Source organism: Parus major, chromosome 3, assembly GCF_001522545.3.
Source record: "Parus major isolate Abel chromosome 3, Parus_major1.1, whole genome shotgun sequence".
Taxonomy (NCBI): domain Eukaryota; kingdom Metazoa; phylum Chordata; class Aves; order Passeriformes; family Paridae; genus Parus; species Parus major.
In genome coordinates this window covers 86,779,607-86,794,466 of record NC_031770.1, presented here as the reverse complement: position 1 = coordinate 86,794,466, position 14,860 = coordinate 86,779,607, and the positions used below count along the sequence as shown (strand labels likewise).

At 34.1% G+C, this 14,860-nt stretch overlaps 1 protein-coding gene across 1 annotated transcript in view; it reads right to left on the bottom strand.

Annotated features, from left to right (window-relative positions):
• The window catches only part of EYS (eyes shut homolog), a 706,806-nt gene that overhangs the window by 407,465 nt on the left and 284,481 nt on the right, over positions 1-14,860 (bottom strand). The window contains exons 23-24 of the mRNA XM_015621104.2: positions 14,623-14,730; positions 13,900-14,045 (exon numbers count right to left, since the gene is read on the bottom strand). Coding sequence (XP_015476590.1) covers positions 13,900-14,045; positions 14,623-14,730 — 254 coding nt within the window. The remainder of the gene's footprint in view (positions 1-13,899; positions 14,046-14,622; positions 14,731-14,860) is intronic.

The following is a 14,860-nucleotide window of genomic DNA, read 5'->3' as shown; positions in this document are numbered from 1 at the left end:
GACATTTCTAAAAGGTAAAGTTCCATTTTTTCATTCCCACCCTAGAAAGAATTTCTGAGATCTACTGTGAATAAAAACTCTAACCATTACAGTAATTATAATACATTGGGTTTAAAGATGAAAATGAATACATGTATCACAGGAAAAGTAATTAAATAAAAAAAACTAAAAAAAGGGGCTTTTTAAGTATTAGTTGTAACAAAGAAAATGACCTTCTCATATTAGATCTCAAATGTTCTTGCCAAAATGCTCAAATGCAAAATATTTTTGGTAGTTCTTACAGAAAATAATTTACATTCAGATGTTAAAATTTCTCCTTTAAATTCAGCATCCGTATTCTAATACCCCTGAACAATACATCCCTGATACATCACTAATACATTCCTAGCATTAATCCATTAAGATCAATGGATTAATCCCTCCTGATATGAATAAACATTTTCATTTAAATTATTTCCATGAGCAAAATGTACTAAATTTATAATTTGTTTCACTGTAGACACAAAAGGCTGGAAATTGGTTATGACTGTAACCTAGACAGTATGTCATTCTCTTCCAATGCAACTGTCACTTAATTTGAAACCTGCCTTTTTTTTTAATCCTTTTTCAAAGTATGAAAACTTCTAATTGAAATAATCTTGCTGAATACAACCAAATATTCTGTAAAGTTGGTGTGAGACAGACTATAATACCACATAACAAGCACTTTTGTGTAAAATACCACCTGTAAACTTTTCCATAGCTCAGACTATGCAAGATGTGTTACTGGGCTGAAGACACCTCTTTGAGCTCTGCTTTACAGACCATACTTACCTATCTAAAAATAAGCCCTCCACACATCAAAAAAAAAGGGAAAAGCACCTCACACATAGCATGCTGGGGGCATTAATGTATTGATGGCAACCTGGAGGTTCCTCCACATATCAGAATGTTACAGGAGGCAAGGAAATGCCATAGATGTGAGAAGACTAATATAGACTAATAAGAGTGACACTAAGATGAAAAGAGAGCAGTTATTCTCCTATTCTTTCAAGTCATCCATGCATGGGAAGGATCAGTCAGTCTCATATCTTAATAAGGAAAACACAGCATCCTTTCCCAATTCCTGCTTTATATTCAACCCACTTCACAATTGGTGATGCCTCAGCCTTCCCTGGAGCTCATTGGCACAATTCAACAACTGCATCCTAATCTAGAGATTTTCATATCTTCCAACAAGACTTTCACCTGCATCTTGAATTGTGTGTTCAATGTTGGGCCCTCTGCTCCAGAAAAGGGCAAGAAAGCTGGTGAAGGGTCTGGAGCACAAGCCCTATGAGTGACTGAGGGAGTTGGGGTTGATTAGCCTGGAGAAAAGGAGACTCTCTACACCACCCTGAAAGGTGGTTGTAGTGAGATACACTTCTTCCAGGTAACAAGTGTCAGAATGACAGGAAGTGGCATCAAGTTCCACTAGGAGAAGTTAAAGCTGGATATTAGGAAACCTTTCTTCACTGAAACAGGGTGCCCAGGGAAGTGGTGGAATCATCACCCTGGGATCTGATGTTTGAAAATACATATACTCTAGTTCATTTACTTCTTATTAGACTCACAAGAAGATAAATAGAACTTATATATATAATAGAACTTACATTATTATAAGTTTTTATATTATAAGAATATATAAAACCTCTATATACCAAATGTGAAATTACTTCATTATTAGGGTTAAAGCCTGAGGAAGATGAAGATTCTTCAATTCTGTTTATTTTTATTTATTTATTTTTTTAAATAGGAGATAATAAAGATATTTGAGTGCCATTTGAGAAGACTAAAAATTAAACATACCAATTAATGAGAATTGACTAGTTTGAAAAGACAAAAAGGAGAAACACAGAATTTTGTGCAATAAAATTAAATATGTTCTACCCAGAAAAGAAAAACCAATGCATGATAAAAAACACAATTGATTGCTGAGAGCATACTCAAAAATGGAAAACAGTAATAAATTAGCATGCTATACTAATTTATATGATACAGAAATAAAAAAGAAAAAGAAAGTTAGTTTTCTCTGGTAACTGAAAATTTCACATCCTGTTGAAAATAAAAATAATTGAAACAAAAGGAGAGATTTCCTTTCAGAATTGCTCAGCAGTGTCTAGTTCCCTTGTTCAAGTTAATTATGGTATCAAAAATTTTAGGACTATTGACAACTACTTGTGATCATTCCATGAAATTTCATAATAGACAGATATGAATCAACAAACAATAGGTTTATCATATGTATAACCAATAATGAAGCCAATTATGTATATTAGCAAAAAAATCTATCGCATAAATCTAAGGAATTAAAATTAACAAACATGAGCAGAAATACTAAAAAACATATTGTGAGCATAGTCCAGTTACAGAAAGAAAGTCAATTATTTGTTAAATAATTTCTTACAAATTTAAAAATAAAAATAGTAGCTGACTGCGAAGAAAAGTAATCATTTCGTCACACTGACATTAACCTTGCAAAAAGCATAAGGTCCTTCCAACATCATTTTAGCATTGTCTCATTAAGTCTGTTCTGAGTAAATAACCTGTTAACAAAAGTTTTCTATGTGTAGTGCATGGAAAACCAGGGCTGATAAGGTCACTGAGCTTGTTTTTTGTTGATTTCATCTTAAGTAAGATTTATTATAACTTAGTGACTAATACCAGAGATTTACGTTTTCTATTTTTATTGTACTTTGTGTCAGTAATAGACTTATTTCAGGCAATTATTTCACCTATATCAAGTAAAATTAAATTGGTGCTGATTGGACTGTAGTAAATTTGAAAAGTTGCCACGTATTTTGAAGTAACTTCTTCTTAGTTTAGACAAGGTTTGATTTCCAGTACAGAGAAGAAGATAAGATTAGACCACAGGAAACAAAATTATTAAACAATTAAAAAAATTTATTTCCTTGGTCTGAAACTTTGACATTTATTTTTCATTAAATATAATTTTGAGATCTTAGATACATATGCATGGCTCTTGAGAACAATATCTTTCTATATAATTTATAAGTGAATACAAGAACCAGAGAGATAAAATATAAAAACATCACCGGTAGCTTGCACTGATTTTTAAATATTTGAAGTTTAGCATTATTTCTTCTCATTGTTTGAAGGAACACGATACTGATACTTATTCCTCTAGTCTTGGGCTCTGCTTGGGTTTCCCTTTATACCTTTCCTCCTCCCAGGCTGCCAGCAATAGCCTGGCAGCGGAGCCCAGACACCCCACCCTGTGCACACAGAGGGCCATGGTTTGTCAGGCAGGGACAGGTGGGGGTGTCACCCCCTCCCCAGAAGGATCACCCCAGAGCTGAAGCTGGAGCAGAGCAGGCAGCAGCCACTGACCCCAGCACTGGGTTAAACCAGCGACCTGATCAGGCCATGGGGAGGTAGACCCCTGCACTGCTGGATCAGTGCACAGCTGGGGCATCCCCCTACTGAGGGCAGAAATACTTACTGCAGTACAGAATGAAGAAGTCAAGCTACACCTAAAAATATATCAGTTAAGAAATAAGATTTAGTTGACAGTTGAATAAACTTACAAAAAGGGGTATAGAACAAGATAAACCTGAAGACCGGGCAAGTAAAAACCATTAATTCATGTCTGGATACTGGAAACATCATAAGAAAGTTTACATAGTTATCAATATTTCCAGAGGTGGCAATGTCACATTTTTGCACTATAGCTGGGCAAGCTGCAGATATCAATGCAATATCTATGACTTCTTAACTTTGATTTTAAGAACATAGCATTTATGGTGATCAATTACTTTATTAAAATTGAGGAATAATTTTAAAACTAAAAGATAACTGAAAACTTTAAGTGAAAGACAAATTTCTAAGAGACAACATATCTCTCATATGAACTAATACAGTTCAATATGGAAAAAATAATTGTATTGTCACTTTTTACTGAATATAATATGTATATATTTCCTGTATTTCCTATAATAATATAAACACACTCACCTATCTTACAAAGGAAAAGAGTTTTATCCAGTATACTGTATATCTATAACTGAGTCATTGTTTATTATTTGAACGTTGTGATATAAAATGACATGTAAAATAAAATTGAAATAAGGGAAATTTGAAGAGCTTTACTATGTGTTAAAGGCATAAAGAAATGTTCTGTCATCATTCTAAAGCAATATAAATGTAGCTTTGTGTAAAAAAAATCATATTTAATTCATAATCACTCTATAACATGAATATCTCCAGGATACACTGCTATTATTATTATTATCATCATCATCATCATCACTACTAATACTACTATCATTATCATTATTACTAGTAGTAGTAGTAGTTTTAATTTTCTTCTCTATTAGGCATGTTTTGTGTTGTATGTAATCGTCTTATTTAAAATGGAGGCATTTTTTAGAGTCAAATGACAATAAAAGACAAAGTTTGCTGTTCAGCCAAAGACTCAACTTCTCTTTCTCTTCTTGGGACACAAGAAATCACATTTACTATGAGTAAAGGAATGTATTATTCACATAATAGTTCAAATGTTCTATCAGATGTGAGAACTATTCTCTTCTTGGAAATTTTCCAAACTGAACTGGACAAAGACTTGACCATCCTAATCTGACCCCACAGCTAAAACTGATTTCATCAAGCAATTGGACTAGAGACATCAGAAGGACCCTTCCAGCTTGATTTATTCTGATTCAAGGATGAAATTTCTCCTGTAGAGCTTGACCCAGTTAATGACAAAATGAATAGGATCAGAAGTATGACATGGGTGCATGGAAGCAGATGAAAATGCAACAAGAATATGATGATGGTATATGAAAAATTACTTGTGAATAGTATGTATTTTATTATACCCTCATAATTTCCTTACTATTTTTTATAAAAATTTGGTCAAATTCAATCTCTCCCAAATAAATCCAAAAAGATGCTACCATGGCCATATTTTTTTGGAAATAAGAAGCTCATCTTTATAGCACCTGTTTTAATGTATAACATGTTGTGTTTTGCAAACTGAAACCATCTGTCAGCAGTCATTGCTTTAGATATTTATTGCTGTGACTGACTGAAACATCCACAGGTTTTTAAATGATGGATTGCTTGTTTCTATCTTACGAGTTCTATCTGATTAATTTGCTTCCTTCTTTCTAACTAGTTCCCAGTTGTTGTGGGTTAGAAACCATATTTCCCTATTTAGTGCTGCCACTAGAACCATGCTGCCTCTTCTTCTTCACCCCGCTACAACTGGAGGCACAAAAGGCAAAGATCAAGAGCTGAGACAATAAAAAATTACTGGAAGCAGAAATGAGACAAGGAAATAAACAATAACAACAATATTAATAACAAGGAAGGAACAATAATGTACAAGGAAGAGAAACAATTTATATGGAAAACCCATGAAAATAAACAAATACTGGACAGTTTTCCTCACCAGATTTTGTTTGAAGGAGCCCCTTTCCACTGGAAGAGAGACTCCCTTTCCAACTGATCCCAACAATGACCTGAATTGGTATAGAATAACATCACAGCCTTAGTCATGCCCCTTTCTTGCTACTGCAAAAATCAACCCTGTCCTGGCCAAAACCAAACAAGAATATTTCAGTGCACAGTAAAACAAACTGCAGCATGAGAAATAGTTATTGAAATATTCTTGTATTAAAGTATTTTATTTTATAAATACTATAATAATTTAATATAAAAGATATTAAGCACATTTACAACTTACACAAAACTCAAAGAAATACCATGGAATCACAGAAGAATAGACTGGCATTATGATGTGTCATGTTCCTTTGTGGTGCTCTCACATTAGAACTGCTTAAATGTTCCTTTGTATTAGTATTTTTAGCAGACTAATTTGTGTGGAAATTGAGATTTCAGTCCCCTGGACCTTGGTAACTCGTACAAAATAGAGACTCCTTTAAAGCATGCATAATGACATAATTGAATATGTTCAAAGATCTCTCCAAAGTTACACTGCATGAAAAGCACAAAGACTCTCCTAGTTAGCAATAACATTTAGGGAAAACTCTAACAGTTGCATCAGGACTTTCACCAATTAGCTGTTGGTATAATTATGGTGAACCACTGATTTTGGGTCTAGTAGCCCAAGATAGTTCAAATTCTCACCTCATAGCTTACAATAATAAGATCTAGATATAATCACTTAGAACTGCAGAATTCTTAAGGTTGGAAAAGATCTCTAAGATCATTGAATCCAAACATTATCTTAGCACCACTTTGCTCAGTGCTAAACCATATCCCCAAGTGCCACACAAGCATTTTGAACACTTCCAGGGATGGTGGTACACCATTTCCCTGCACAATCTGTTCTAATGCTTGGCCACTCTTTCAGTGAAGAATTTTTCCTAATATCCAATCTAAGCCTCCCCTGGCACAACCTGAGAAGTTTTCTTCTTATTCTGTCACTTGTTACCTGAAAAGAGTTAGCTGAGAAGAGACTGAGCTGCTCCTCATAAGACTTACGCTCTAGACTCTGTACCAGCTTCACCACCCTTCTCTGGATATCATCCAGCACCTCAATCTTCTTTGTAGCAATGGACTCAGAACTGAACACAGGATTTGAGGTATGGCCTCACCAGTGATGAGGAAGTGCTCACTTGCCTTTGCAGTGTTCACATTACCAGAAGCTCTCAAATGTTCTCACAGGATAGTCCTACCCTCTGATTCTTCATTTTAAACAAAATATTTTCAGGAAAGGATTCTACATATGCTTTAGCCTTAGACACTGATCTCATAGGTTATATTTATGTTAGCTGTTTCTGTTACTATCTGTTTAGCTGGACATTGTCTCAGTTCAATTAAATATTTATTTTCTGTTAAATAATACATGTTTGTCCTAAGAACGATAGTTACATGGTATAAGCAGCATCATGATCTAAAACATAAGGCAAAACACAGAACTTCTAAGCAGCACTTCCATAATTAGGGTACAATATTTAACATTGATTCTATTCTTTTGTAGCACAGTTTCCTGAAGGAATTCTTGTTGTTCATGTTTTTCTTCTTATTATTACTGTTACTATTCTCATCAAAATTGTGGCAACGGGACAGAAATTACAAGAACAGTGTCAATATTCTTGGATGCTGAAGAAAAATCCATTATTTTGAGAGAGGCAACCAGCCTTTTCATGAAATCCATAGGGAAAGTTAGGTGCTGAAGATGTTCAGAAACTAAAAAACTGAGGAAAGAACTGTCAGCATCTGTCTAGATAGTGCATTAGAGAGTCAGACTCCCTAGGAAAGATATTCTGAGCAGTGAAACTGCTTCATCCATGTCACAATGACTTTACTTCCATGCCTTTGAGGAGAAAAAATTACCCTGGGGCTGCACAATTCTGATGCAGCTATTTTTTTTTAAATCCATTCAAAATAGCTTGCAAATTTTGAACTGTGACAATACAATATCCTTACTGCTGTCAGTTGTGTGAGTCTACCAGATCACCTTCCTCCATTTTCACTAATGAATTAAAAATTGTGCTCAAATGTTTCCACATCTACTTGAAATAGAGTGTTTCACATAAACTGACAGAATGCATACATGTCTCACATACTGGATTAGTTTATTTTGAAAATATTTCTAGGCTGGTTTTTTTTTTTATTTGGTTTGTTGCTTTTCTTTCAAGTCTTGCTTGTTTGTTTTTTCTTATTTGGCATAAATTATTATTACTATTATTATTAAACAGACCAGACACAGAAAGACAGAGAATGTAAGGGAGAATAAATCATCATTATCTTATATTATATGCAAGAATTGGATTCAAGATTTTTTTCAGTCAGTATGGAGTAATGTATGCAAAAAGCAGCAGAGGTTGTTTGAAACCTTTTAGCAACCACTTTGAGTGAGCAAAAACTTGGAGGAAAACGTGACAATCAAACTGAGATTTTTTTACCACTTTAGGCAGTAGGTAAAATGGGGAATGGGTCGTAGTCCTAATATGAGTTGATGAACACTGCCCCTTTTATCATTATGAAGTGGTATTTCCTACACAGCTGCTATTCTTAAAGAAAATTCACAAATAATTTGCTGGTTTTTTTAGGCAGATAAAAAAAAGGAAGTAGAGTTCAACTTATTCCTCTTTTACTATACTCTTTTACATTTTTACTATAAATCCAAAAAAAAGAAGCTGTTTCTGTTTGAAGATAAATAGTAATTAACTGTAGAACACATTGGTGAAATCATGTTAGAATTGCTGTAGTAAATATATTTAAATTAGAAACTAATGAGCATGAAGAACAAACACTTCACATTTAGATATTCTTTGCCAAAAGACCGTGATTTTTGTCCCTAGAGGTGCAGATCTGTAACCCAAAACAATTATATTGTACAAAACAAGGGGAGTGTACTGTTCCGAGTTCAAATCACAGATTTTATTTGTATACACAGTGAAAGCTTCTGTTGCCAAATACTCATTATGAATGGACTATAGGATTGTATATTTTGAGCATAATCTGTAAAAGTTTAGGTAATCATTGACTTTGTCTCCTTAAGGACAAGAGACTTTTCATACACTATTGAGACATTTTTCCTACAAATAGGATTTTCAGCTGTTCAGTAACTTAATTTCTTTGAAACTATACCTTTCTCTACCTTACTAGTTGACGGTCACTGCTATTCGGTATGACAGCTTTTACTGATCACATAAAATAAATTTTTCCTCAAATACAAGAACTATTGTGGACTATTTTCTCCTATTGCTAAAGCTCAACAAGCCCAGCAAAAGTCCCCTCGTTTCCTCACAAATCAGAATACAGCACAGACATTATAGCACTTCTCAGGAAAATGCATGAAGCAAATTTGTGCCCTTCTTACAGTGTGTTCACCAAACCTAAAGTTTCCAAAGTTCCATAAACTTACATAAATGCTCTAATATTTAAACCAAAAGACATCAAAAACTCTACATTTAGTACAGAAATTCAGATCTGTCAGCCTGCATTTTGAATTTGTTCTCAGTGTGGCAATCAGTTTTGACCTCTTTATATGTAAGCTGCCTCTTGCTTTAACATTTCAAGGGGCATGCCATTAGATTCCTCCCCTTTGACTAAATAAGTAGTCACTTCAGATAGCAGTGCAGTTACTCTTCTTCCACTGGATATCAATAGCAAGAAATGCAGGCAGAGGCTTGAGGAGTGCAGATGCAATCGCTACCAGAGGTGACTGGCAGTACAAAGCTGTAAAAGCAACTGGGAAGGTCAAAAAGATAAAGTAAACTTCTCTTCCTTTTAATAGATTAGATTTTGTGGGACTTTTTTGTTGGGTAAATTCATTGTAAGGATAGTGGAGCAGAGTTTTCATTGTCACATAGACAAGATGAGCAGCAGGTTCTGAGGCTGCTGATAAGGAAGACTTGCCTCAAAAATTATGTAAAAGATAAAATACAAGCTGAGTTATTTAAGCCTTTAAGATTTTGACTTCATTTAACATATAACTTAAGTACACACTTAGTCACTTCCAGATGTCAGTTTGTACTCATTGCTTAGAGAAAATAAGATAGAAAGGGTAGATCTGTGCTTAACAGAATAACTATTTTGAGCTAAGAAATAATTACTGCTCTACAGAAATGACCAGAAATCAGTGATTTTACAGTACTTAGTCATTTTTGGCATCTTTTGGATGATAGCCAGTAATTGTCAGTTTGAACAAGAATTTTGAATTTGTATAGCTCATTTTAATACACATGCTATTTTAGCCACTGAAATATTATTTTTAATATTGACTGGAGGTGAGCAAGTGTTGATTGATGAGCTGCAAGGTACCTTCTGTGAGAAGAGATCAGGTATTGCCTCATGACAGATGCAGCTGCCTCTTTTAGTTTAAAGCCATTCCCCCTTGTCCTATCATGTAAAATTCAAAAAGTCCCTCTGCAGCTTTCTTGCAGGCCCCCTATACATACTTGAAGGCTTCTATTAGGTCTCCCTGTAGTCTTCACTTCTCCAGGCGTAACAGCCCCAACCTTTCCGCCTGCCCCATTTTCCTCCTTCACAGGAGAGGTGTTCCAACCTTCTCATCATTTTTTGTGACCTTCCTCTGGACTTATTTCAAAGGGCCTGTGTTGTTCTTGTGCTGGAATACCTGAGCTGGATGCAGTACTCGAGGTGGGGGCTCACAGGAGCAGAGCAGAGAGGGAAAATCACCTCCCTCAACCTGCTGGCCACATTGCTTTTGCTGCAGTCCGCAATATGGGTGGCTTTCTGGGCTGCAAGTGCACACTGCCATGTCATGTTGCCCTGACCTCCTTGTCAACAAACAGTTCCAGTCTGGGATTGTCCAGACACACATGCAAGACCTTGCACTTGGCTTTGTTGAGCTTCATGAGGTTCCCACGAGTTCACCGTGTGTGGCAAGGTCCCTCTGGATGGCATCCCTTCCCTCCAGCAAATCAGCTGCACCACACAGCTCAGTGTCATCAGCAAACTCACTGCACTCAATGTTACCTTCTATATCACTGACTCATGAGTTTTTTTATCTTTATTTTCTTATTCTGTTGATGAGAGGGACTGCAAGAATAGCTGGATCATCAGCTGGCAGCTGGAAAATGTCAACCCAACATTTAAAAAAACCCAAACACTTTAGTCTCTCAAAGAGATCTTAAACTTGTTTTCTTAACCTCAAATAAAGAAAACCAGCAAGTAAAGTCTTGAGAATGATCGTCTTTCAATGAAGACAATCACAATTTGGTAATCCTAGAATCCTTTCAAATTAAGCAAATAAAAATTAACAAAGTTCTAGTCAAAAAACTTGTATTTTTATTAAATCCATTTTGCAGTAAAGTTGCTGACCCAGACACTTATGGATTATACTTGAGTGTAAAATAAATTTTTCATGAACATGAAAATTATTTCACTTGAAGAATGTCTGAGTCATCCAGGTTATATTTGGATGTGAGTTTATTCAGATGTCAGGATTTAGAAGAAGTGATTAACACCTCAGTCATGAAAGTGACCTTCAGGGCAAGAGATTGTAACACATTGTGTTTAATTACTTCTTTCTTTTACAATTTTATACTGAGCATATGAAGTGAAATTAATATCAGTGTTTTCATTATTATTTCATTATTTTCATTATTATTCAAATTCAGTGAATTATTGAGATATTTTTAAAATTTTGTTCTTTACATAAATCTGTAATACACATTCAGAATGCAACATCAGACCACTTTGTATCAGTGAAGATATTTCTGTACTCCTAGATTATATTTTTGCTTCTAGTTTTAATTTGCTGATTAAATTCCATTTGATTTATAATTCCACAAACAGTCATAAAAGTTCCACTTGTTTACAGTGTATCTTCAGATTCTTTAATAAAGAACCTTGGTAATCTATCAAGCCAAAATAATTGTTACATACCCTTTGATGCCCTTAGATTATTAGCAAATTTTCTGCATTTATAACAACATTTACAAAATCAAAGGATTCTGGAATCATGTAGAGAAAAGCAGTCCCTGAGCAAGACATATTTCAAAGGTTATATTAGTGTAAAGAAGACTATGGCAATGTGGTGTTTTCTTACTCAAAATATCTATTCTCTATGCACATTAAGTCTCATAGTTGGTACAATACAAAGCAAAATATTTGGTTGTTTGTTTCTTTAGATTTGAAGTATAAATTCAACAGTTACTGTTATAAGCAGTAACATTCATTACTCCAGCCAATAAATGGCTCTTTAGACAAAACGGGTTTTAGAGTCAGTGACTGACAAGGTATCTTCTATTTTATGTTTTTATATCTAACACTGATACTGTCAAGATACAAGCAATAAGCAGTAACATCTGTGATATTGAGTATTAGGACTTTCAGAATTGCTTTATGAAATCACTTTACTTCTTATTTTGGCCTAGGAAAAAAACAGTTTCTTATATGCCCAGATCACCAAAGTTTTATTCTCTAAAGTATCTGGTGTAAGAATTTTAACCAAGGTGCGTTAGTGATATTTAGAGCTTAGGAAGACTATTGTCTCTGTGATTGAAATCATGACAGAATACACCTGTGCGTTTTCAGTCTGAATGGTGATAATTTTTTTAAGTGTCTATGTGATGTACAAAGCATAAGATTTTATATTAGCAGTGTAGATAAAAAAACCTATATTTTAATAGTTAACAAATTATTTCTAATGTATTTTTGTTAAAAACCTATTTTAAATGAAATAAAATTATAAATGTAAAATAAATCCAAAATAACATAACTTCATGGAGAACTTAAAATTTTAAGAGATACATTATATGTCAAAATTTTAGAGGCAACAGAGCAGAGATTAGTGTCTAAAGACTTCCTTCTCTAAGACGATAAATTACATGATGAGCAGAAAAAAAATTCAGAATATCTAATAAAAATTAATAATTTTAAAATAAGATTTATTAAACAAATTGAAATATATTAACATAATTTGGCCTAACCAATTCAATATATTTAAATTTGTTTCTAGTCTCCATTCATTTATAAGTATATAATATTTTAATAGTTGATGATTAAAGTTGTCAGTATATTAAAACATTTTTTTTAAAATTCATCTGATTTGGGAACAATTCATGCTGTCATCTGTCTTTAAAGGGGCCTTGTCTTTGAAAGGTTATTCCTAAATTGCAGCTAATTGGATAAAAAGAATAACAAAAAACCCCACAACAAAACCCCACATCTTATCCTTGTTGGTTAAATATGTTAGGGAAAAGCACTAAAGTCAAACTGTTTTGTCAATAATGAAGAATCAAGACAAAAGCACACCTGCAGATTGCTTGCTCCTTTTCAAATTAGCATCTCCTAAGTGTTCATGTGCAGGCATCTTGTCTTTTATAAATATAACAGGAAATTCTTCCAGAAACAGGTACATAAAAGTTAATACAACTGTTTTAACATTTCTTAGTTAGAAATTGCATCTGCAGCATCACTGCCTAATGAACAGAAGTTTCTGTGACACCCAAGAAATCCTACTTAGAGCACAGGCCATGTGAAGAAAATATTACAGGGGGAGGCTTTAAAAGGTTTAGGCAGGAAAATTATATTGATTTTTTCATTTTTTGCTGAAATGTCAAGGATTATTTTGAAGAACAGTGCACAAGTGATCTGAGGACTAAGATTTGTGGTGAAAGGAAGAAGGATATTCAGCTATATAGAAATTCCCAAAACTGTACTTGTTTTTTGTTCTGTGGAGAATTACATTCCTCTCAGTTCAGTGGATGCAAATTGCATCCTTTTTTATCTTGTACATTATGTGGCAATCATCATGGGCTGGAATAGATAGGAAAAACATTTTATGCAGAAAAAATGCAGAAATGATTCAACTTGAGGAAACAACTGTAAATATTTCTGCAGTCATAGGATCCCGTGTGTTTTCATGCTGCTTAAGATGGATCTATCAAAACATCGTGTATGAACTAGCTCTGCAGCACACAGAGCATATAATAAAAGTCAAGATCATTTTAGAGAAATTTTACTGCATCTCTACCCATTGAATATTTTGTCATCACTCTGTAAAAATGTAAAGATTAGCACTAAAGGCTATGATGTTGATCCAATGGGTCAAAAAGTCAAGGTGCTTCTATGGTTCTTTGCAAATTCAAACAACAAGAAAGAATTTTATGGTTTGCAAAATTTACTCTGTATCTATGGTAATAGTTTTTTTCACAGCTAAATTAAAAAGCATACACATTAATTTTCTTTTCACTATACAATAACTGAATGTATGGGTGATTAGAGAAATTAAATTCAAGTCTAAATATAAATAATATTCTAATGAGCTACTTCAAAAGAATTAGATAAAATTCTGCTTAAGTTAGTATTGATTTATCCTCCAATAAGGAGACAATTTTTATTTTTGCTATAAAATTAAAACTATGTAAAACCTGTGAAATAAGCTTCTTGCCTGTGGTAAAGAGTAGATCATACCTGTGAATCCAGCTAGACAGAGGCACTGATAGCCTCCAAGCCTGTTGATGCAGCTTCCTCCATGTAAGCAAGGCAAAGTTTCACACTCATTTACGTCCATCTCACACAGAGACCCATAATAGCCAGGTGCACATTTACAAATGAATCTTTAGAAAAAGGAAAATCAGGTATGTCAATGGAAGTAACAGGAGGATCTATTGCAATATTTTAAAGTCATATGTATCTCCTGATGCCAAGTAGATCTCCCTAATCCTCATGCATATTAAAATAACGAACCGAGTTTTCTCATTTCCAAGTTTCTGAAGCACAGAAGGTGATTTACTTTTTGTTAAATTAATAGAAAAATTTGGTGCAGTAATTTTAACTGAAGGTATAAGAAATTACTTAATGGCTAATGATCTGGCACAAGTCTCTGAATAACTTGTGAAGTGCTGTTGAACAAGCACAGGGTTTGTAGCAATTTAACTCTAGATAAATTTTCTTCTATTTCAATCTTTTTCCAAATGGAAAAAAAAGTAAGGAGGAAAAAGACCAAGTTGTGCAGAAGACATTTTCCCTTCTATCTTCCTTTTAACATGACATTAGAAACAAAAAACTGAGTCAGTAGCATTTGCTTACTCCGTTTTAACTTGTTGTGTGGTGAAGGTCCCACCCAAAAGCAGAATTAACATAAGGAATTAACATAAGGAAATCAGGGAAACTTTTCATTTAGTAGTAACTAACCTGTTTATGAGATCCAGGCAAGTTCCATTGTTCTTGCAAGGTCTTGACAAGCATTCATTAATCTCCACTTCACACAGGGTGCCAGTAAAGCCATGTTGGCAGGAGCACCTACCAAAAAGGATGTCTCTACATTACTTTTTATGTCATTATAAAGATTCTGGAAAAATATGGTAGATGTTGAGAGGTATTCATTAAATGGTACCAAAATCATGTTTGCTTTTTACTGGTAATTGCAAGG